The sequence below is a fragment of the Ranitomeya imitator genome, chromosome 4 (genome assembly GCF_032444005.1).
Source record: "Ranitomeya imitator isolate aRanImi1 chromosome 4, aRanImi1.pri, whole genome shotgun sequence".
Classification (NCBI taxonomy): Eukaryota; Metazoa; Chordata; class Amphibia; order Anura; family Dendrobatidae; genus Ranitomeya; species Ranitomeya imitator.
In genome coordinates this window covers 24,694,334-24,719,664 of record NC_091285.1, presented here as the reverse complement: position 1 = coordinate 24,719,664, position 25,331 = coordinate 24,694,334, and the positions used below count along the sequence as shown (strand labels likewise).

The 25,331-nt window shown below is 44.0% G+C and overlaps 1 protein-coding gene across 4 annotated transcripts in view; it reads left to right on the top strand.

The window, feature by feature from the left end:
- Positions 1-3,472: 3,472 nt before the first annotated feature.
- The window catches only part of LOC138675297 (E3 ubiquitin-protein ligase TRIM39-like), a 36,389-nt gene continuing 14,530 nt past the window's right edge, over positions 3,473-25,331 (top strand). For 2 of the 4 annotated variants that reach the window (XR_011320661.1, XR_011320662.1), the window contains exon 1: positions 15,603-16,827. Coding sequence is in view for 1 of the 4 variants with exons in the window: in XM_069763386.1 (XP_069619487.1) it covers positions 15,634-17,232 (1,599 nt within the window). In the remaining 3 variants the exon portion in view is untranslated. Of the gene's footprint in view, positions 3,672-15,602; positions 19,362-25,331 lie in introns of those variants that run through there. The other 2 variants (XR_011320663.1, XM_069763386.1) reach the window with 2 other exon arrangements.

Sequence of the window (25,331 nt, the reverse complement as noted above, 5' to 3'; positions counted from 1 at the left end):
TAAAGTGTTTTCCCAATGTAGTAAGTTATCGCCTGTCTATGAATTTGTTTAACTTGCCCTGCTCCAATTGATTCTTTGTTAGCTTTCGGGGCAGAAATTCAGCCATCAATAGTCCACACAAAACTCCAATATCTTTGCTTGCTGATAGATGGCTGGAACCATCTAAAGGCAATGCTCTAAAATGTCTACTACAGGAATCATATGTTTTATTGAGTTGGTCAGACTGAAGTCCGCTTTCATGAGGCATCAGGACAACAATTTTCTGGGTTACAGTCACCATCCATAGGAACTCTTATTCTGCATGTACTGTACATAGAGTTCAAGCCACAGCTATCTCTTCCTGGCCCAATCTTCTATTAATTTCTGCTTAGTGGTAATATCTAGGGGCACTAACACCTCATGCGTCATGGACACTTCTAACACATTTTACATGGTCATCTTAATGCAACCTATGATGGTTGTTGACTCAAGACAAGCTTCCAATATTTTGACCGAAGTCTCTCACATTGGTTTAACAGTCTCCATGAGCCTCTTCTGGACCAGGCTGCTCAGCTTCATAGTGGTAGTGTAGATGACAGCCCAGAAACTATGGGCCTCAGAGCTCAGAGCCACTGGCAGACTTTGCCAGGATTACCACACACAGCTGTAATAGAGTGCAGGGTTGAGTATGTCACCACAGAACAGACAGACCAACTGTTGAGGGGAATTTATTAACAGGAGTAAGATTCTCCTCGCAGGGAGTAAACAGGTTAATAGAGATAAAGCAAACAGTAAACAGTTAAGCGGAATCGAAACGGTTAACAAAGTTCTTGTAACTTATGTGTCCAGGCTGGTCCTGACTGGAGGGTCCTTATTCCAACGTGGGTACAGTCACCAGCAGTGCTTGAAGATCCTGAAGTCTCTCCTCTGTCTCCTGGGAACTGGAGACTCCGGGATTAAGTCTTTGCAGTCTTTTTTCCCAGTGAAGCAGGAAGTTACACAGCCACTCTGCTGCAAGTCTCTGTATTTTAGGCTGGCAGCCTCTCTCTGCAGCAGCAATGCTACACGCACACTGAGCAGTTTACTTTGTCACACTCAGGGGTCCTGGCTTGTCAGTGCGGTTACCGGGGCTGCACGCTCAGGTCACTGTAAGGGGATAAGTCTTCTCTGATTACGGAGGCTTCTAAGTCCACACTCTCACATCCAGCCTTCACTACGGCTGGTATCTCAGCCTCAGTGCCCTCACGGGGAGCACTCTCTTTCGGGGAGCGTGGCGCTGCAGCCTGCTCTCTCTCTGGTGCGCTGTCCTCTCTGTGCCACGCGCTCTGCTCTCCCGCTCTTTTCTGACCACACCCCTCTCTCTTTCTCTCTGCCTCCAGCAGTCACATGGTCCCCTCTGTCCAGGAAAGAAAGACCTCCCCCCAACAACCCAGCTGTCTGACTAAGTGGTTCCATGTAAAAGCAACCTCCTTACCCAGCACAGTTGATTCTCCACACACATGGACATCACAGATGTACAAAAGCATGGGGCAAGACATGACACTCAATGCTCACCAAATCATCTTCCAAAGAGTCTACTCAGAATTCCATGCCACAAGGGAATGGGACACTTACTCCCAGCAACTATGGGGAGATGAAAATATTCAAGAAGGGGTTGATCATCACAGGTCTGAGCCTTCCTATATGTTAAAGTGTGGTTAGAAATTTTGATGGGTGAAGAGATATGAAAACACAACTCAATGTCCTTCATGCCTGGGCACCCTAAGTGTGAGGGACTCAAATACAATTGTATACAACTATTCTGCTCAAAAACATTAAGGTACCACGTAAATCATGCATCTCAAAGAATAACAGATTCACATGGAAAATCTCTACTGCTATAAAATGGTAACTTTTCTCCTTGCGGACAGTGACACATTGGCTCTGGCATGCCAAGGTAAGGAGGCTTACTCACCGTGCAATGCTCCAATGTAATAATCAGAGAGGAAGAAGACTTGTCACTTGAACTCTATAGCTCTGGCTTTTATCCTAAGTCACATTTCAAGGCCCGTTAAAGGATCGATTGTGACTTGTAGGATCGCTGCTTCTAAAGAGGCAATATGCATGCTATAAGATGGGGAATTTGCTAAGAGCAAAGTGATTTATCAATGGTCAACATTAACCACAATCGTCATTCAACTGAGCTATGGATTCCACATCACTTTGAAAACCAGTAAGTCAAAAAAATGTGGTCATGCTTATACAATTTGAGTCAATTTCATCACTTCAACTCATAGGGTGTATGGCCCCCAACTGTCTGTATGCACTCCTGACAACATTGTGCCATGTTCCTGAGGAAAGAGCAGATGGTGTCCTGGTGGACTGATCCCATACCTGGATCAGGGCTTTAGTGAGCTCCTGGACAGTCTGTGGCACTACTTTACAGCATTGGATTCAATAATACATAATTTCCGAAAGGTATTCCATTGAATTCAGATCTTTGGATCGTGAGGGTGGTCAATGGCATCGATGGCTTGGTCATCCAAGAATTGCCTACACATAAGCCACGTGAGCCCAGGCATTGTCCTGCCTCAGGGGCAACTCAGGGTTGAAATCAACAGTGTGAAGTCTGACAATGGTCCCAAGGATTTCTTCCCCATACCTAACAGCAGTCAGGTATCGTTGGTATCACATGGAGATTTATGAGACCATCCAAAAATATGCCTACCCAGACCATCACTGAGAACTGCCAAACTAGCCATGCTGGATAATAATGGACAATAAAGCATCTGCAGACTTTTTCACATTTGTCACATGTGCTCTCGGTGAATCTGGTTTCATCTGTGTAGAGAAGAAAGCATCAATGATGTTCTGTGATGAAGGCCAATCGAGCTGCACAGTGTTTGGGTGGGAACAAAGCTCCCAGTACAGGACAGTGGGACTATCATGCCACCCTTATGGTTTCTGTTGGTCAGAAACATGAACATCGGTTGCCCGCTGGAGGTCATGTTGTTGAGCTCTGATCGTTCTCTTCAAATATAGGAGCAGATATTGGTACTTCAGCTTGGTCGATGCCCCTCTATGGTTCTGTCTGGCACTCTTTGAGCAATGGTCCATATTTTGGTATCTGCGCCATGCCCGAGACTGTCCTAGGAGACATAAAAGTAATGTATAGACGTGCTATCCTAGATCAGCGGGACTACCTGCAGAATGTTAATGGGCTGCAGGTAGTGCCTCGTGCCAACAGTAGTGACAAGGACACTAGCAAAACCCAAAACTGGAGAAAAATCAGTCAGGAAGAAGAAGCTGAGAAGAATTGTCTGTCACCACCAGCTACAAAACCATGCCATTTCTGGAGGTTGCTTCGCCAGTTGTCACTTTAATTTGCACCAAAGCCGGTGACAATCATTTACAATCGCTTATGGACAGATTGATGCCCCTGAAGGTCCAGTGACTTGAGGCTTATGATGTAATACTCAACTGCTCCCTTTATTTTCTCAGCGCTGTGTGTTGTCTCCTCTGTTCTAAAATGTTACAGCAATACCGCCACGAAGATACCGTGGCATTATGCAATCTCCGTCTCTTACTTCCGTTTCTTTACATATATACTTATATTTTCCCCTTTAAGTTCTTCTGATCTGTATCTTTCCATTGACCGCGCAGAATGGACGTGTGCCCAGGTTGGATTATTTGCCTCATCCTGTCCATTACAGGTGGGTACTCGATCAGGATATGCCGTGTATTAATGGTTTTTAAGTTCAAATTTTTCTTGACGTTTATTACACTTGCTACTTATTAAAACGTTGGTGGCAAGAGATCATTAGCGTTACCATTCTGCATCGAAAGTTACTTATCACCAGGCACGTGTTTGTGCCATCATGGGCACTTTGTTGGATATGACGATGCTATTAATAGGGATATTCTGATATAATTTTCATTGCTGCATTATGTATTTGTATTGTATGGTATCATTATTTATGTTTATGGTATCGCAGCATTATATACGAGGGGCGATCCAAAAGTAATGATAATCAATACTAAACACAATGAATATAGTCAAAAAATAAATTTATTTTTCTACATAGTCTCCTAACAAGTCTATACATTTAGTCCATCTCTTTTCTAAACTTCGAATTCCCTTTGAAAAAAATTCTTGATCTTGACCCTCAAAAAAATCCCCAACAGCGGTTATCACGTCGCTATTGTCGTCAAATTTCTTGCCCCGGAGGTGTTCCTTGAGCCGAGGAAAGAGAAAGAAGTCACTGGGGGCTAGATCTGGTGAATAGGGGGGGTTTTCCACTAGTTCAAAGCCCGCTTCTTGAATGGTAGCCATGGCAACAGCAGCTTTGTGAGCCGGCGCGTTATCTTGGTGAAACAACACTCCAGCCCGCAGTTTGCCGCGCCTTTTCTCCTTGATAGCCTCCCACAATCTTCTTATTTGTTCTGCGCAGTAGGAGCCCGTAATAGTGGCTCCCTTCTCCAAATAGTCCACCATAATAATTCCTTCAGCGTCCCAAAAAACGGACGCCATAACCTTCCCTGCTGAGCTTGACACTTTGAATTTCTTCGGCGTCGGTTCGTCGGCTCGTTTCCACGTCATCGATTGTTGTTTGGTTTCGAGATCAAAGTGGTGGATCCAGGTCTCGTCCATGGTCAAAAAACGTGACAAAAAATTTTCCTTGTCTGCTTGGAACTTTTCGAGATTTGCTATTGAAATGTCAACTCGTTTCTTCTTTTGTTCGTCGGTTAACATTTTTGGCACCCAACGCGCGGAGACCTTTCTCATATGCAATTCTTTTGCAAGGATTCTTTGAATACTGCCATGAGATCCCTGTGACCTCAGCTACATGCCTGATAGTCACTCTTCGATCTGCCAATACAACTTCTTCAACTTTTTTCACGTTTTCTTCATTGAGGGACGTGGATGGGCGTCCTTCACGATGGTCATTTTCCGTCGATGTTCTTCCCAGCTTAAATTCCTTGGCCCAGCATGCAACTGTGGAATATGGAGGAGAAGAGTCCCCCAATGTTTCCACCAAGTCGCTGTGTATGTCTTTGGTAGTCATTTTTTTCAAGCAGAGGTATTTGATGACAGCTCTGAGCTCGTTTTTTTCCATTTTGATGTTCACTCCTCGGCAGTTCATATTCAAATGAATGTAGCTCCCGGGAATCGTGGTCTATTTAAGTGATTTTTTTTTTCCTGGACTAGTGGGTACCTAAGAGAGAAGAAAACATTTTATTTTAATTTCTGTGTGCAATAGAAATAACCGATTATCATTACTTTTGGATCGCCCCTCGTATGTGCACATTTTGGCAGTATAATCTATGTACACTGTATAGTATCATTATTTATATGTACTGTGTGTTAGCATTACTTATGAGCACAGTTTGGCAGTATAATCTATTTACACTGTGTGGTATCATTATTTAGGTGTACTGTGTGACAGCATTACTCATGTGAACAGTTTGGCAGTATAATCTATTTACACTGTGTGGTATCATTATTTATTGACTTTATAATAAGGGCAGTATTAGCACCTATTAAGGGTGTATTCACCACATATGCATTACCATCATTAATAATATATATTCTTATTGAGCATGTATGTTACATATAATCTTGGAAATATGTGATTGGGATCTGCTCCCCTTATATGCTATACGGTTGTATTATCATTTGAGCAAGGGTCTGATGCTCTATCTATTGGACTTGGTCCATCGGCCTCAGGAAAGTTCAATATACTTGTGGTATCATCATTCTATCATTGATTTTATACTCTTTTTTTTGCATTTGTTTAACTTGTAATTTCTTGGTGGTAGGGTGTATAATAGGGCACATGAGGGCCAGCCGACAGTGAGTGGGGGCACCACTTCGGATATATTAGGGCGCCAACCTCCATGGCAAGGAGGCAATATAGGGACAGTTTCCTTAATTCCATATATTTAGTTTGCATTGTCTTGGATTCTCCACTATGACACCTAGCAGAGTGCGACACGACACCTACTTTAGAATTGGGAGTGTAAAACCTGTATTGCAGAATTTTAATTTTGAACTAATAAAGTATTACTGTTTTAAGTTTTTTTTTATTTTGTGTTTTTTTTGCAATTTAACATTTTGTCCAGAGAAAAGTACACACTTGCTCAAGAGTCAGGTAAAGGATTTGCATGTGCTCCCGAGCTTTCCTTGTATTCCGCAGTGTGATCTATCACCTACAGCTGATGTCCTACTGCCACAGCCGGGATGGGAGCAAACTCTGATCCTGGATGTTTCCCTCCTTAAATGCTGTAGTTAAGAGACTGCCAATGTTAAATAAGTGAAGGGAGAATATAGGGACAGTTTATTTAACTCCATATATTTAGTATTCATTGTCTTGGATTCTCCACTACGACACCTAACAGAGTGCGACACGGCACCTACGTTAGAATTGGGAGTGTAAAACCTGTATTGCAGATTTTTAATTTTGAACTAATAAAGTATTAAATAAGTATGTTAAATACGGTAAGTTTTATATGGGTATTCTGGATTCTAGACAAATTTCTGCGGTCACTTTATGTGACTTCAGACTCTCAAAATGTGACAGTGATTCCAACAATTAGGCATAAAAACCTCCCCTGACTTCAAAGGAATTATTAGATAGGGCACTGACTTGCCAGATATAGGAGAATGTGCACAGAGAGAACAGTATGTATTGTTACTCAGCCCTACTGTAACCTGATGGGGGTTTTATGAATTATTATCGCACTCGTTCTGGAAATATTTATTTATAGCCTCAATTTTGATCAGAACTAATACAAATACACTTATCTATGATGCTCCAGTGTATTATGGGCCCCATATGTGATGCTCCAGTGTATAATGGGCCCCATACAGTGCTCCATATATAATAGGCCCCATATATGATGCTCCAGTGTATAATGGGCCCCATACAGTGCTCCATATATAATAGGCCCCATATATGATGCTCCAGTGTATAATGGGCCCCATACAGTGCTCCATATATAATAGGCCCCATATATGATGCTCCAGTGTATAATGGGCCCCATATAGTGCTCCATATATAATGGGTTCCATGTATGATGCTCCCATGTATAATGGGCCCCCTATAATGCTCCATATATAATGGGAGCCATATGATGCTTGTGTATAATGTGTCCCATCAGTGGCGTAACGATAAAGTTATGGGCCCCGGTGCAAACTTTCAAATGGGGCGCCCCACCATGCCAAAATATATAGGTGAATTAGAAATGGCGACGCGCACAAACGAACACGATCTGCGTTAGTATACATGCACCATTACAGAATTAGTTGTAGGCTGTGTTCACAAGAGTGAAGTTCACGGTCTGTATAGAGACCACAAGCTCCAGCCTCGCGGAGGGTATCCTGATCCAAACTCACACCCTCGTCCTGGACTTCCTCTTCACGTTCAGTTTGTCCGAAGATGGAGACAGTAACACCAGCGCTGATTGATGGCGGGAATCACAACAGCACATCACAGCCCCGAGGGGGTCATCACAGCCACTGTGGGAACGGTGCCGGCACAGGAGGTGAGTATAGGCTTTATTAATTTATCGGGGCTGAACATTTAGTTTAAGAGGAGGTTGTCCTAGTGGGAGACAATCCCTTTAAACAGTGGACTCTTTTTTAGCCCATGTGGCAACGTTTCAGTTTCATATCAGAGATGTGCCCTGTTATTGATCCGAAACATTGCCACTTGGGCCAATAAAGAGTCCACCACTTTTATCACAATCAATCAGAGTGCAGTGTGTGTATAAATATATATATATATACAGTGGGGCAAAAAAGTATTTAGTCAGTCAGCAATAGTGCAAGTTCCACCACTTAAAAAGATGAGAGGCGTCTGTAATTTACATCATAGGTAGACCTCAACTATGGGAGACAAACCGAGAATAAAAAATCCAGAAAATCACATTGTCTGTTTTTTTATCATTTTATTTGCATATTATGGTGGAAAATAAGTATTTGGTCAGAAACAAACAATCAAGATTTCTGGCTCTCACAGACCTGTAACTTCTTCTTTAAGAGTCTCCTCTTTCCTCCACTCATTACCTGTAGTAATGGCACCTGTTTAAACTTGTTATCAATATATAAAGACACCTGTGCACACCCTCAAACAGTCTGACTCCAAACTCCACTATGGTGAAGACCAAAGAGCTGTGAAAGGACACCAGAAACAAAATTGTAGCCCTGCACCAGGCTGGGAAGACTGAATCTGCAATAGCCAACCAGCTTGGAGTGAAGAAATCAACAGTGGGAGCAATAATTAGAAAATGGAAGACATACAAGACCACTGATAATCTCCCTCGATCTGGGGCTCCACGCAAAATCCCACCCCGTGGGCTCAGAATGATCACAAGAACGGTGAGCAAAAATCCCAAAACCACGCGGGGGGACCTAGTGAATGAACTGCAGAGAGCTGGGACCAATGTAACAAGGCCTACCATAAGTAACACACTACGCCACCATGGACTCAGATCCTGCAGTGCCAGACGTGTCCCACTGCTTAAGCCAGTACATGTCCGGGCATGTCTGAAGTTTGCTAGAGAGCATTTGGATGATCCAGAGGAGTTTTGGGAGAATGTCCTATGGTCTGATGAAACCAAACTGGAACTGTTTGGTAGAAACACAACTTGTCGTATTTGGAGGAAAAAGAATACTGAGTTGCATCCATCAAACACCATACCTACTGTAAAGCATGGTGGTGGAAACATCATGCTTTGGGGCTGTTTCTCTGCAAAGGGACCAGGACGACTGATCCGGGTACATGAAAGAATGAATGGGGCCATGTATCGTGAGATTTTGAGTGCAAACCTCCTTCCATCAGCAAGGGCATTGAAGATGAAACGTGGCTGGGTCTTTCAACATGACAATGATCCAAAGCACACCGCCAGGGCAACGAAGCAGTGGCTTCGTAAGAAGCATTTCAAGGTCCTGGAGTGGCCTAGCCAGTCTCCAGATCTCAACCCTATAGAAAACCTTTGGAGGGAGTTGAAAGTCCGTGTTGCCAAGCGAAAAGCCCAAAACATCACTGCTCTAGAGGAGATCTGCATGGAGGAATGGGCCAACATACCAACAACAGTGTGTGGCAACCTTGTGAAGACTTACAGAAAACGTTTGACCTCTGTCATTGCCAACAAAGGATATATTACAAAGTATTGAGATTAAATTTTGTTTCTGACCAAATACTTATTTTCCACCATAATATGCAAATAAAATGTTAAAAAAACAGACAATGTGATTTTCTGGATTTTTTATTCTCAGTTTGTCTCCTATAGTTGAGGTCTACCTATGATGTAAATTACAGACGCCTCTCATCTTTTTAAGTGGTGGAGCTTGCACTATTGCTGACTGACTAAATACTTTTTTGCCCCACTGTATATATATATATATATATATATATATATATATATATATATAGACAGACACACACACATACATTATATAAGTGAAACTGTGACTGAGGTATGTACAGTACATTATATAGGTTATACCACTGTGTGCAATATACTGCGACCGCTGTGTATAGCCCATATAGGCCAGCCGCAGTGTGTGTGTGTGTATGCAGTGTGTGTGTGTATAACACACACTGCGGCTGGCCTATATGGGCTATACACAGCGGTCGCAGTATATTACACACAGTGGTATAACCTATATAACTTACATACCGCCGTCGCAGTTTCACCTATACAATGTATATACACTGCTGTACATACATTATATAAGTGATACTGTATACACCTATATATACTCTATATATATATACTATATATACTCCATACACCTCGTACACATTCAGCTCCGCTCCATTCACCTCGTACACATTCAGCTCCGCTCCATACACCTCATACACACACCGCTCCGCTCCATACACCTCATACACACACCGCTCCGCTCCATACACCTCATACACACACCGCTCCGCTCCATACACCTCATACACACACCGCTCCGCTCCATACACCTCATACACACACCGCTCCGCTCCATACACCTCATACACACACCGCTCCGCTCCATACACCTCATACACACACCGCTCCGCTCCATACACCTCATACACACACCGCTCCGCTCCATACACCTCATACACACACCGCTCCGCTCCATACACCTCATACACACACCGCTCCGCTCCATACACCTCATACACACACCGCTCCGCTCCATACACCTCATACACACACCGCTCCGCTCCATACACCTCATACACACACCGCTCCGCTCCATACACCTGACCTCATACACACTGTCTGCTACATCCTGTAAACACCTCCTGACCCCACACAAGGCAGCTTACTTACCTCATCCAGCAGCACCATGGCAAGTTGGCAACCAGCACAGCTGAGTCCTGCAATCCACGGAGGTCCCGAACATGTGACCCCTGACTCCTCCCCCCTGTGACGTCCTCACAGGTCCTGTGCGCACGGAGCAGCCAATATGTGTGGTGTGCTGTGCTCAGGCTTCTCTGGGTGCAGGATGAGGCTGACCGCCATATGAGTCCATATGGGTCGAAATTCATGGAGGGAAAAATGGTAACAAAATTCTCATTGGGGTCTGTTACAAACCTCCAAATATAACAGAAACCATGGAAAGTCTACTTCTAAAGCAGATAGATGAAGCTGCAACCCATAATGAGGTCCTGGTTATGGGGGACTTTAACTACCCGGATATTAACTGGGAAACAGAAACCTGTGAAACCCATAAAGGCAACAGGTTTCTGCTAATAACCAAGAAAAATTATCTTTCACAATTGGTGCAGAATCCAACCAGAGGAGCCGCACTTTTAGACCTAATACTATCTAATAGACCTGACAGAATAACAAATCTGCAGGTGGTTGGGCATCTAGGAAATAGCGACCACAATATTGTACAGTTTCACCTGTCTTTCACTAGGGGGACTTGTCAGGGAGTCACAAAAACACTGAACTTTAGGAAGGCAAAGTTTGACCAGCTTAGAGATGCCCTTAATCTGGTAGACTGGGACAATATCCTCAGAAATAAGAATACAGATAATAAATGGAAAATGTTTAAGAACATCCTAAATAGGCACTGTAAGCGGTTTATACCTTGTGGGAATAAAAGGACTAGAAATAGGAAAAACCCAATGTGGCTAAACAAAGAAGTAAGACAGGCAATTAACAGTAAAAAGAAAGCATTTGCACTACTAAAGCAGGATGGCACCATTGAAGCTCTAAAAAACTATAGGGAGAAAAATACTTTATCTAAAAAACTAATTAAAGCTGCCAAAAAGGAAACAGAGAAGCACATTGCTAAGGAGAGTAAAACTAATCCCAAACTGTTCTTCAACTATATCAATAGTAAAAGAATAAAAACTGAAAATGTAGGCCCCTTAAAAAATAGCGAGGAAAGAATGGTTGTAGATGACGAGGAAAAAGCTAACATATTAAACACCTTCTTCTCCACGGTATTCACAGTGGAAAATGAAATGCTAGGTGAAATCCCAAGAAACAATGAAAACCCTATATTAAGGGTCACCAATCTAACCCAAGAAGAGGTGCGAAACCGGCTAAATAAGATTAAAATAGATAAATCTCCGGGTCCGGATGGCATACACCCACGAGTACTAAGAGAACTAAGTAATGTAATAGATAAACCATTATTTCTTATTTTTAGGGACTCTATAGCGACAGGGTCTGTTCCGCAGGACTGGCGCACAGCAAATGTGGTGCCAATATTCAAAAAGGGCTCTAAAAGTGAACCTGGAAATTATAGGCCAGTAAGTCTAACCTCTATTGTTGGTAAAATATTTGAAGGGTTTCTGAGGGATGTTATTCTGGATTATCTCAATGAGAATAACTGTTTAACTCCATATCAGCATGGGTTTATGAGAAATCGCTCCTGTCAAACCAATCTAATCAGTTTTTATGAAGAGGTAAGCTATAGGCTGGACCACGGTGAGTCATTGGACGTGGTATATCTCGATTTTTCCAAAGCGTTTGATACCGTGCCGCACAAGAGGTTGGTACACAAAATGAGAATGCTTGGTCTGGGGGAAAATGTGTGTAAATGGGTTAGTAACTGGCTTAGAGATAGAAAGCAGAGGGTGGTTATAAATGGTATAGTCTCTAACTGGGTCGCTCTGACCAGTGGGGTACCGCAGGGGTCAGTATTGGGACCTGTTCTCTTCAACATATTCATTAATGATCTGGTACAAGGTTTACACAGTAAAATATCGATATTTGCAGATGATACAAAACTATGTAAAGCAGTTAATACAAGAGAAGATAGTATTCTGCTACAGATGGATCTGGATAAGTTGGAAACTTGGGCTGAAAGGTGGCAGATGAGGTTTAACAATGATAAATGTAAGGTTATACACATGGGAAGAAGGAATCAATATCACCATTACACACTGAACGGGAAACCACTGGGTAAATCTGACAGGGAGAAGGACTTGGGGATCCTAGTTAATGATAAACTTACCTGGAGCAGCCAGTGCCAGGCAGCAGCTGCCAAGGCAAACAGGATCATGGGGTGCATTAAAAGAGGTCTGGATACACATCATGAGAGCATTATACTGCCTCTGTACAAATCCCTAGTTAGACCGCACATGGAGTACTGGGTCCAGTTTTGGGCACCGGTGCTTAGGAAGGATATAATGGAACTAGAGAGAGTACAAAGGAGGGCAACAAAATTAATAAAGGGGATGGGAGAACTACAATACCCAGATAGATTAGCGAAATTAGGATTATTTAGTCTAGAAAAAAGACGACTGAGGGGCGATCTAATAACCATGTATAAGTATATAAGGGGACAATACAAATATCTCGCTGAGGATCTGTTTATACCAAGGAAGGTGACGGGCACAAGGGGGAATTCTTTGCGTCTGGAGGAGAGAAGGTTTTTCCACCAACATAGAAGAGGATTCTTTACTGTTAGGGCAGTGAGAATCTGGAATTGCTTGCCTGAGGAGGTGGTGATGGCAAACTCAGTCGAGGGGTTCAAGAGAGGCCTGGATTTCTTCCTGGAGCAGAACAATATTGTATCATACAATTATTAGGTTCTGTAGAAGGACGTAGATCTGGGGATTTATTATGATGGAATATAGGCTGAACTGGATGGACAAATGTCTTTTTTCGGCCTTACTATGTTACTATGTTACTATGATTTGCAGCACACCGCCCAACCTCTGCGGGACAACTAATGTCCCACCCGGGATCGCGGAGCTGACTGTCAAAATCGGGAGAGTCCCGCTGGATCCGGGACGGTTGGGAGGTATGGCTCAGTGCTTAGGCGGCCCGCCCAGTCTTTGCTGGACTGGGAGGGTCCCTAAGCACTCCGGCCCCTGCGACTGAGGTAGTTCCACCCATGGGTCCCATATATGATGCGCCAATGTATGATGATCCCCATATATTGCTCCAAACATAAAAAAATAAATAAAAGTGACACTCACCTCTCCTCGCTGCTCCAAACTCCTCTTTGTCTGTGTCTTCTGGCTCTCTGCACTGTGACTGCTCAGGCAGAGGGCACACAGATGTGATGTCATAGCGCCCTCTGACGTGAGACGTCACAGTCAGAAGATGCGGAAGACGTCACAGCGGTGGAATGGGGAGAGGTGAGTATCACAAGTGATGGGGCCCTGGGCAAGCGGAGGAACACTCCTGGGTGCCGACACTGGCACAGGCTCCGAGCCCCCATAGTGCGCCGGTTTCCCCGAAGGCAAGTGAACTCCCTCTCCTGCTCAGGGTCCCGACCCTTGCCTGGGTGCGCCGGGTGCTGACGCCGGCCCAGGAGATGAATATTCTAAAACAATTCTTGGAAAAAGAAAAAAAAAATGATAGAATTGCTGCTCTTTCATTTAATGACGCACCACCACCAACAAAGAATAATCAGTCAATACAGTATACAGTGGGGCAAAAAAGTATTTAGTCAGTCAGCAATAGTGCAAGTTCCACCACTTAAAAAGATGAGAGGCGTCTGTAATTTACACCATAGGTAGACCTCAACTATGGGAGACAAACTGAGAAAAAAAAATCCAGAAAATCACATTGTCTGTTTTTTTAACATTTTATTTGCATATTATTGTGGAAAATAAGTATTTGGTCAGAAACAAAATTTCATCTCAATACTTTGTAATATATCCTTTGTTGGCAATGACAGAGGTCAAACGTTTTCTGTAAGTCTTCACAAGGTTGCCACACACTGTTGTTGGTATGTTGGCCCATTCCTCCATGCAGATCTCCTCTAGAGCAGTGATGTTTTTGGCTTTTCGCTTGGCAACACGGACTTTCAACTCCCTCCAAAGGTTTTCTATAGGGTTGAGATCTGGAGACTGGCTAGGCCACTCCAGGACCTTGAAATGCTTCTTACTAAGCCACTCCTTCGTTGCCCTGGCGGTGTGCTTTGGATCATTGTCATGTTGAAAGACCCAGCCACGTTTCATCTTCAATGCCCTTGCTGATGGAAGGAGGTTTGCACTCAAAATCTCACGATACATGGCCCCATTCATTCTTTCATGTACCCGGATCAGTCGTCCTGGCCTCTTTGCAGAGAAACAGCCCCAAAGCATGATGTTTCCACCACCATGCTTTACAGTAGGTATGGTGTTTGATGGATGCAACTCAGTATTCTTTTTCCTCCAAACACGACAAGTTGTGTTTCTACCAAACAGTTCCAGTTTGGTTTCATCAGACCATAGGACATTCTCCCAAAACTCCTCTGTATCATCCAAATGCTCTCTAGCAAACTTCAGACGGGCCCGGACATGTACTGGCTTAAGCAGTGGGACATGTCTGGCACTGCAGGATCTGAGTCCATGGTGGTGTAGTGTGTTACTTATGGTAGGCCTTGTTATATTGGTCCCAGCTCTCTGCAGTTCATTCACTAGGTCCCCCCGCGTGGTTCTGGGATTTTTGCTCACCGTTCTTGTGATCATTCTGACCCCACGGGGTGGGATTTTGCGTGGAGCCCCAGATCGAGGGAGATTATCAGTGGTCTTGTATGTCTTCCATTTTCTAATTATTGCTCCCACTGTTGATTTCTTCACTCCAAGCTGGTTGGCTATTGCAGATTCAGTCTTCCCAGCCTGGTGCAGGGCTACAATTTTGTTTCTGGTGTCCTTTGACAGCTCTTTGGTCTTCACCATAGTGGAGTTTGGAGTCAGATTGTTTGAGGGTGTGCACAGGTGTCTTTTTATACTGATAACAAGTTTAAACAGGTGCCATTACTACAGGTAATGAGTGGAGGAAAGAGGAGAGGTCTGTGAGAGCCAGAAATCTTGATTGTTTGTTTCTGACCAAATACTTATTTTCCACCATAATATGCAAATAAAATGTTAAAAAAACAGACAATGTGATTTTCTGGATTTTTTTTTCTCAGTTTGTCTCCCATAGTTGAGGTCTACCTATGATGTAAATCACAGACGCCTCTCATCTTTTTAAGTGGTGGAACTTGCACTATTGCTGACTGACTAAATACTTTTTTGCCCCACTGTATGTGCAGCAAAATTGTGTATCTAACTCATACATTCTTCTTACTAAACCAAACCTTCATATGACTATACTGATTGGAGAATTAAAAAGTTATCGCTTTAAGAAAGAAGAAATGAAGGGTTAAGTGACTGGGTGTAACTACAACTTTGCCCTTTGTTCAGCATTAAACACTTTCAGTTTCATTTCTTCCTTCTTCCGTCAGCCATGGCGTCTGCTGATCTGAGATACGAGTTGCTCTACTCCATCTGTTTATCTACATTTAAGGACCCTGTAATACTGAGATGTGGACACAACTTCTGCCGGGTCTGTATTGATCAGGCGCTGGATACACAGGACGAGTCTGGAGTTTATTCCTGTCCTGAATGCAGAAAAAGATTTTGGGTGCGGCCGGCACTGACGAGGAACATAAATCTCCATAATGTCGCAGAACGTTTCCTGATTACTCAGCAAGAACAAGAGGAGATCACCGGGATCTGCTGCACTTACTGTGTGGACTCTCCGGTACCTGCTGTTAGATCCTGTCTACACTGTGAGGCTTCTCTGTGTGATAAACACCTGAGATCTCACAGCAAATCAGCAGAACACGTCTTATCTGATCCCAGCACTTATCTGGACAAAAGGAAATGTTCTGTCCATAAGAAGATCCTGGAATATTACTGCACTGAGGACGCGGCTTGTATCTGTGTGTCCTGCAGTTTGGCCGGAGAACATCGGGGACATCAGGTGGAGATGCTAGATGAGGCCTCCAAGAAGAAGAAGAAGAAACTGAGAAATGTTCTCCAGAAACTGACCACAAAGAGAAAGGAGACTGAGGAAAGAGTCCGGAGTCTGGAGGAGCGCAGGAGAAAAGCTCAAAGAAAAGCAGCTGGAGAAGCCGAGAGAGTCACTGCCCTGTGTACAGACATCAGGAGACGGGTGGACGACCTGGAGAAGAAGGTCCTGAGTGAGATCTCCAGGCAGGAGAAGGAAGAGTCACTGTCACTGTCTGCTCGGATCCATCAGCTGGAAATAAAGAAGGACGAGCTGTCCAGGAAGATGAGACACATTGAGGAGCTGTGTAACATGTGGGATCCACTGACTGTCTTACAGGATCCAGACACCGGTGACTTGTGTGATCCTGAGGAGGAGGGAGGTGATGAGGACACAGGAGGACATGATAAACAGCTCCATGATGGAGATGACCTGGATGTGGCTGAGATCTCACACACATTACACACATTATGTGAGGCAATATCAGGTATAAGGAGCGGGATCTATGTGGTGAATCCTGCAGACATATTACTGGATGTAACCACAGCTGCTAATAATCTCCTTATATCAGACGACCTGAAAACTGCAACCTGGACAGGAGAGGAGCAGAAACGTCCAGAAACAGCAGAGAGATTCCAGGATAATCAGGTGATGAGCAGGAGAGGATTTACCTCAGGACGACATTACTGGGATGTGGAGGGCAGTAGATCAGGAGTGTGGGGGGTCGGGATGTGTTATCCCAGTATAGACAGGAGGGGAGATTGGTCACTGATTGGAGGAAATAACAAGTCCTGGTGTTTGAGGAGATATAATAATGATCAGTATTCAGTGAGACATGGCAGGGGAGTGATCTATTTACCTGACGAGATCTCCAGTGATAGATTCAGGATATGTCTGGATTATGAGGCCGGGCAGTTATCCTTTTATGAGCTGTGTGACCCCATCAGACACTTACACACCTTCACTGCCGCCTTCTCCGAGCCCCTTCATGCTGTGTTATGTGTAGGTCACCCATTATTTGGTGGTGATGGCTGGATTAGAATTTGCAGCTGAACAATAATAATTGCTGTAAGAAATTTGCCCAGAGACCGATGACATCACAGGGAGGGGAATCTGATTGGCTGAACAGTTAATATAACAGATCATGTGATCTGTGGACCCCATTATGGACGACCCCCCAGGATCATTACTGTCATTAGTTTTAGGAGAGGTTCACAAAACCGTATAAAAATCATTCAGAGTTTCATCCAGAAAAGTGGGACGACCGTATACTCACTTGTCCTCCGTGTACCATTAGTTTTTTTTACAGCAGCTATTAACCATTTACAGTTCTGGAGTTTTGATTTCTCTCCTTTTTTCCTTCATGATGTTCACCGTACGGGTGAAATAATTTTATATTTTCAGCAGTTTGGATTTTTGTGGACGCGGCAATACGAAATATTTTATGTTTTAAATTGTCATTGTTGGGAAGGTACAATATTTTAATTTTTTTTTTGTTCCTATTTTCTACAACTTTAGTTTATCCTTCTTTTTCAGTGTTGCAGTCGTTTGCTCGCTTGTACTATATACTGTATAATCTCAGGATCGCTGTATACAGTCACTGGCAGTTTCCTATGAAGCTCAGTCACAATCTGGGCCTTACAATAGGACGGAGGGGGCAGAGACGCGGCCTATACATATTACACATAGTGAGGAATGTGATTTATATAATTGCCTTGTAATGTTTTTATTTCCTGTTCTGTCCAGATGTCACCGTATCCCACAATTCCACGCGGAAGAAGTTCACCGACCGCCATATTGGGACACCCAAGTGATGGGTGTCTCAATATGGAAACTGCTGCTGGTACCAACCTATTGCGCGGTACCACCACCGGAACACCATCGCACCACACACACACACACACACACACTGTATACGCCGTACACATCACAAACACTCTATACGCGGTATGCAACACACACACTCTCACACTCAAGCTCTCACACACACATTCACGCTCACATTCACACTCACGCTCTCACTCACATTCACACTCTCACATTCACACACACTCACTCAGTCTCTTGCGCGGTACCACCAGCGGAACACCGTTGCGAACACGCCGCCGCCGGGATCAGCCAAATGATTCACTGACTGCCGCCATCTTTGTACAGGAGGATTGCATGCACAGTTTTGATGTGACCGCTGATATCTGTGTGCACAAAGATGGCGGCGGTCTGATTTACTGCGCCTGAGCGAATTACGCGCAGGTGCAGTGAATCATTCGGCTGATCCCGGTGGCAGATGCCCACATGTCTACAGGCAGAGGAAGCCGGTCACATTAATGGGGTTTTCCCACGAACTAAAGTTCATTTTAAAAATTGACTGTGTCTGACCATGTACGGAGCATACCACATCTCCTGGGCAGCGGAGGAAGCAAAACACAATACTGACATTACAGCAGGGGATCAAAGTGGATTCATTTTGTGAGGTAAAATATTTCACTGACTGGTTTTAAAAAATATTTTACCTCACAAAATGTATCTTCTGTGATCTCCTGCTGTAATGTCAGTATTGTCTTTTGCTTGCTCCCCTGCCCAGGACCTGTGGTATGTTCGGTACATGGTCAGACACAGACAATTTTTAAAATTAACTTTTGTTTGTGGAAAAACCCCTTTAAAAAGCAAATATCAACGCCAACATGGCTCCTCCTAAAAAGCATGCCAATGACAATGAAAGGAAAGCAGCAAAGGCACAACATTGAAGACATCAAAGGGCAAATGAGACTCTTGAAGAGCAACAGCATCGGTGGGACAAAAACAATGCATATAAGCGTAGGCATCAAGCACATGAGTCCCCTGATGCAAAAGTCATTAGATTATCACAGGATTCCATTAGGCAACAACAGCGCCGCATGCCTGCCCCCATCGCCCTCCCGATGCGATAGTATCGGGCCTCCATCTAGTAGATAGGAGAATGTATAACTGCTCCTTATGCAATAATCTGTGTGACAACCTTATTCCACCTTTCCATCTCGCAGGACAAGGGTTGTCGTTAAGTCCCGTGTTGGTCACTTCTGTGATATTTCTGCTTTTCTATCATTTTGGAGATTGTGTTTTTCCTTTCCTTGTAATCCTTGCACTGTATTATATCTAATGTAACCGCTCGGTATAATAAACTATCCTCTCGTCCTGTAATATTACTACTCTGTCACGTGTCTCCTTGTGATATAGTGGGGGCTGAAGGCAAAGCTGTAGGGGGCTCACGGGCAGCCATCGCACCAGGGCCAGAAGAATGAGGAGAGACGATCCAGACTCATGGAAGAGTCAGCAAAACCCAACCGCCCCCGATCTTGTCTGAAACTTCACAGATTCCTGAAGGTTTTCATTATTCAGGAGGTCGGGAACAGGTTGAGTCTCCTGACTTTTACAGTTCTCTCTATTCGGATCATCTCTTATTGGCCATTGCCCACTATGGAGGCCATAGTACAATGATATTGTAATGATATTATGGCAGGTGCTCTACCCTCCCCTGATATTATAATGGCGACCTGTCCTAAGGATATGTGATCATTACAAAAGTGGTGGAAAACTCTTTATACCCAACGTTTCTCTCTATAAATCTCCACATGCTCTATTCATGGTGTTTGTCTCCCAGTGACTTCAATGAAAAGTAACATGTAAGCTATAGGGAGAAAAATACTTTATCTAGAAAACTAACTAAAGCTGCCAAAAAGGAAACAGAGAAGCACATTGCTAAGAAGAGTAAAACTAAGGCCTCTTTCACACTTCCATTTTTTACAATCAGTAACAATCCATTAAAATGTTGAAAAGACGGATCCTGTACAGATTGTAAAAAACGGATTCACTGGAGCCGTTTTTTGATGGATGCGTCAAGGCAGTTGTTGCCAGAATTAAGGCTATATGCACACGTTGTGTATGCGTCTTCACCGCGTTTTTTCGCTGCGAAAAAGCATACACAACAAAACCCATGTTAAAAATAATTTAACAAAATAAAAATCATGATATTCTTACCTTCCAGCATCCCCCGCGGCCCCCGCAGGCTTCCCGATGCTCGCGATGCTCCCGGCAGCTCCTGTTCCCAGTAATGTCTTGCGAGACAATGACCTGTGATGATGTATCGGTCTCGCGGAACCATTACGTCATCAGGTTATTGTTGCAAGGTATCACTGGGAATGGATGCTGCCGGGAGCATCGCGAGCATCGGGAAGGCTGCGGGGGCCACGGGAAGGCTGCGGGGGATGCCGGAAGGTAAGAATATCACGTTTTTTTATTTTTTTTTTAAATTATTTTTAACATGTGTTGTATAGGCAGCATCAATAGTAAAAAGAGAGAGAGAGCGAGAGAGAATTTCCCTGATTGGAAATTCTTCCAGGCATGCTCAGTTTCAAAAGACGGCATACGTCGCTGGATTCCTGCTTTTGTCGGTCAGTGACGGATCCTGCGTCCATAGGCTTCCATTATAGCCAACGATGGACAACACAGGATCCGTCGCTGGGCGATTTTTCAACGTACACAAAAAACGTTTCTATGTGCGTTGTCTCCACCCGACGGACAGCGATTTTATGACAGATTCAGAGCACGACGGATGAAACGGAAGGCCACCCATCACAATCAGTCACTAATACAAGTCTATGAGAAAAAAACGGATCCAGCAGAAACATTTGCTGGATCCGTTTTTTTTCACAAAACAACGCATTGTGACCGAAACAAAAAGATGGACGTGTGAAAGATGCCTAATTCCAAACTGTTCTTCAACTATGTCAATAGTAAAATAATCAAAAGTGAAAGTGTAGAACCCTTAAAAAAATTGTGAGGAAAGAATGGTTATAGATGATGAGGATAAAGCTAATATATTATCCATGGTATTCACGGTGGAAAATTAAATGCCAGGTGAAATGCCGAGAGACAAAGAAAACCCTATATCAAGGGTCACCAATCTAACCCAAGAAGAGGTGCGAAACCGGCTGAATAAGATTAAAATTGATGAATCTCTGGGTCCGGATGGCATACGACGAGTTCTAAGAGGACTAAGTAATGTAATAGACAAGCCATTATTTCTTATATTTAGGGACTCTATAATGACGGGGTCTGTTCCACAGGACTGGCGCATAGCAAATGTGGTACCAGTATTCAAAAAGGGCTCTAAAAGTGAACCTGGAAATTATAGGCCAGTAAGTCTAACCTCTTTTGTTGGTAAAATATTTCAAAGGTTTCTGAGGGATGTTATTCTGGATTATCTCAATGAGAATAACTGTTTATCTCCACATCAGCATGGGTTTATGAGAAATCGCTCCTGTCAAACCAATCTAATCAGTTTTTATGAAGAGGTAAGCTATAGGCTGGATCACGGTGAGTCATTGGACGTGGTATATCTTGATTTTTCCAAACTGTTTGATACCGTGGCACACAAGAGGTTGGTGCACAAAATGAGAATGCTTGGTCTGGGGGAAAATGTGTGTAAATGGGTAAGTAACTGGCTTAGTGATAGAAAGCAGAGGGTGGTTATAAATGGTATAGTCTCTAACTGGGTCGCTGTGACCAGTGGGGTACCGCAGGGGTCCTTGTTGGGACCTATTTTCTTCAACATATTTATTAACTATCTGGTTGAAGTTTTACGCAGTAAAATATCATTATTTGCAGATGATGCAAAACTATGTAAAGCAGTTAATACAGGAGAAGATAGTATTCTGCTACAGATGGATCTGGATAAGTTGGAAACGTGGGCCGAGATGTGGCAGATGCAGTTTAACAATGATAAATGTTAGGTTATACACATGGGAAGAAGGAATCAATATCACCCTTACACACTGAACGGGAAACCACTGAGTAAATCTGACATGGAGAAGGACTTGGGGATCCTAGTTAATGATAAACTTACCTGGAACAGCCAGTGCCAGGCAGCGGCTGCCAAAGCAAACAGGATCATGGGGTGCATTAAAAGAGGTTTGGATACACATGATGAGAGCATTATACTGCCTCTGTACAAATCACTGGTTAGACCACACATGGAGTACTGTGTACAGGTTTGGGCACCGTTGCTCTGGAAGGATATAATGGAACTAGAGCGAGTACAAAGGAGGTCAACAAAATTAATAAAGGGGATGGGGGAACTAAATTACACAGAGAGATTAGCAAAATTAGGATTATTTAGTCTAGAAAAAAGACAACTGTGGGGCGATCTAATAACCATGTATAAATATATAAGGGGACAATACAAATATCTCTACGAGGATCTGTTTATACCAAGGAAGGTGACAGTCACAAGGGGGCATTCGCTGCATCTGGAGGAGAGAAGGTTTTTCCACCAACATATAAGAGGATTCTTTACTGTTAGGGCAGTGAGAATCTGAAATTCCTTGCCTGAGGAGGTGGTGATGGTGAATTCAGTCAAGGGGTTCAAGAAAGGCCTGGATGTCTTCCGCGAGCGTAACAATATTGTATTTTACAGTTATTAGGGTCTTTAGAAGGACGTAGATCTGGGGATTTATTTTGACGGAACTGAATGGACAAATGTCTTTTTCGGCCTTGTTAACTATGTTACTATGTTACTATATACAGAACCGCAACGGATTATTTATCAGAAAACTGTTCAGTGGCCATTATAGAGGTATTCTCATCTTACACATTATGGCATTGTCACCGTCAGGGCTGAGGTGGTCACACATGTAATTCTCTAGGGTAGAGACAGATGGAGCAGGATGGAGACAGATGGGACAGGATGGAGACAGATGGGGCAAGAACATGGGGCAGGAAGGAGTCAGATGGAGCAGGATGGAGACAGATGGGGCAGGATCATGGAGCAGGAAGGAGACAGTTGGGACAGGATGGACACAGATGAGGCAGGAACATGGGTCAGGATGGAGACAGATGGGGCAGGATCATGGAGCAGGATGGAGACAGATGAGGCAGGATCATGGGGTAGGATGGAGACACATGGTGCAGGAAGGATCATGGGGCAGGATGGAGATATGTGCAGGATGCAGAAATGTGCAGGATCATGGGCAAGATGGATACGATGGAGACAGATGGGGTAGGACAATGGGATAGATGGGGCAGGATCATGGGACAGATGGGGCAGGATGGAGACAGATGGGGCAGGATGGGGAGATTATATGGGGCAGGATAGGACTTCACATGGAGACAATGGATATTAATGAGGGCAGGATGGGAGAACTAATGGATGGAGCCAGGAATGAGACACAAGGGGGTCTGGATGGGGGAGATTATTACCATAGGGGCTAATTAAGGGATATTATTGCAGTCGTGTATTTTATTTTTTGAGGATACTGGTTTCAATGGGAGGGCATGTTACTATGCAGAGCGACACTATGTCACCTTCTTTTCTTCATCTGGTGTAATGTAGAAGTTGGCAAAAAATTAAGTAATGTGCTCTGCAAGCGGTGCTCTAGATAACTGTGTTATTTCCTTACACTATATACAGAGCTCCTGTGTACAATGTCACCAGTGATCACTGTATTACCTGTACACTGACACTGTATATAGAGCTCCTGTGTATAATGTCACTGGTGGGAACTATATTACCTGTATCCTGACACTATATACAGAGCTCCTGTGTACAATGTCACCAGTGATCACTGTATTACCTGTATACTGACACTATATACAGAGCTCCTGTGTATAATGTCACTGGTTATCGCTGTATTACCTGTACACTATTATTATTATTATTTATTATTATAGCGCCATTTATTCCATGGCGCTTTACATGTGAGGAGGGGTATGCATAATAAAAACAGGTACAATAATCTTGAACAATACAAGTCACAACTTGTACAGGAGGAGAGAAGACCCTGCCCTCGAGGGCTCACAATCTACAAGGGATGGGTGAGGATACAGAAGGTGAGGATAGAGCTGGTCGTGCAGTGGTTTGGTCGATCGGTGGTTACTGCAGGTTGTAGGCTTGTTGGAAGAGGCAGGTCTTCAGGTTCTTTTTCAAGGTTTCGATGGTAGGTGAGAGTCTGATATGTTGTGGTAGAGAGTTCCAGAGTAGGGGTGATGCGCGAGAGAAATCTTGTATGCGATTGTGGGAAGAGGAGATAAGAGGGGAGTAGAGAAGGAGATCTTGTGAGGATTGGAGGTTGCGTGCAGGAAAGTATCGGGAGACGAGGTCACAGATGTATGGAGGAGACAGGTTGTGGATGGCTTTGTACGTCATGGTTAGGCTTTTGTACTGGAGTATCTGGGTAATGGGGAGCCAGTGAAGGGATTGACAGAGGGGAGAGGCCGGGGAATAGCGGGGGGACAGGTGGATTAGTCGGGCAGCTGAGTTTAGAATAGATTGGAGGGGTGCGAGAGTATTAGAGGGGAGGCCACAGAGCAGGAGGTTACAGTAGTCGAGGCGGGAGATGATGAGGGCATGGACTAGTGTTTTTGCAGATTCTTGGTTTAGGAATGTATGGATCCGTGAAATATTTTTGAGTTGAAGGCGGCAGGAAGTGGAAAGGGCTTGGATATGCGGTTTGAAGGAGAGACCAGTGTCAAGGATTACCCCGAGACAGCGAGCTTGTGGGACTGGGGAGAGTGGGCAGCCATTTACAGGATAGGGTCAAGTCTGTGATGCCAAGGTATGTGAGCGTCTGTAGTAATAGGGAATGGTCGTCTGTGTCAAAGGCAGAGGACAGGTCCAGGAGGAGAAGGAGTGAGTAGTGTCATTTGCTCTTGGCAGTTAATAGGTCATTGGTGACCTTAGTAAGGGCAGTTTCAGTGGAGTGGTGTGACCGGAAGCCTGATTGTAAGCGGTCGAAGAGGGAGCAGGAAGATAGATGGGAGGACAGTTCAAGATGGACGTGTTGTTCCTGTAGTTTTGAGGCTTAGGGGAGAAGTGATATAGGGCAATAACTAGATACAGAGGATGGGTCAAGAGAGGGCTTTTTGAGAATAGGTGTGATTGAGGCATGTTTAAAGCTTGAGGAGAAAACACCAGTTGTTAGTGATAGGTTGAAGAGATGGGTTAGAGTTGGGATGAAGACTGTGACGAGGTTTGGGATGAAGTGGGATGGGATCAAGTGCACAGGTGGTGAGATGCGATCTTGAGAGTAGAGTGGAGAGTCGATCTTCTATAATGGTGGGGAAGTTGGTTTTCGACGTGGAGGGCTGGGTAGTTGGGAGGAAGGGTTCTGGGGGTTGTC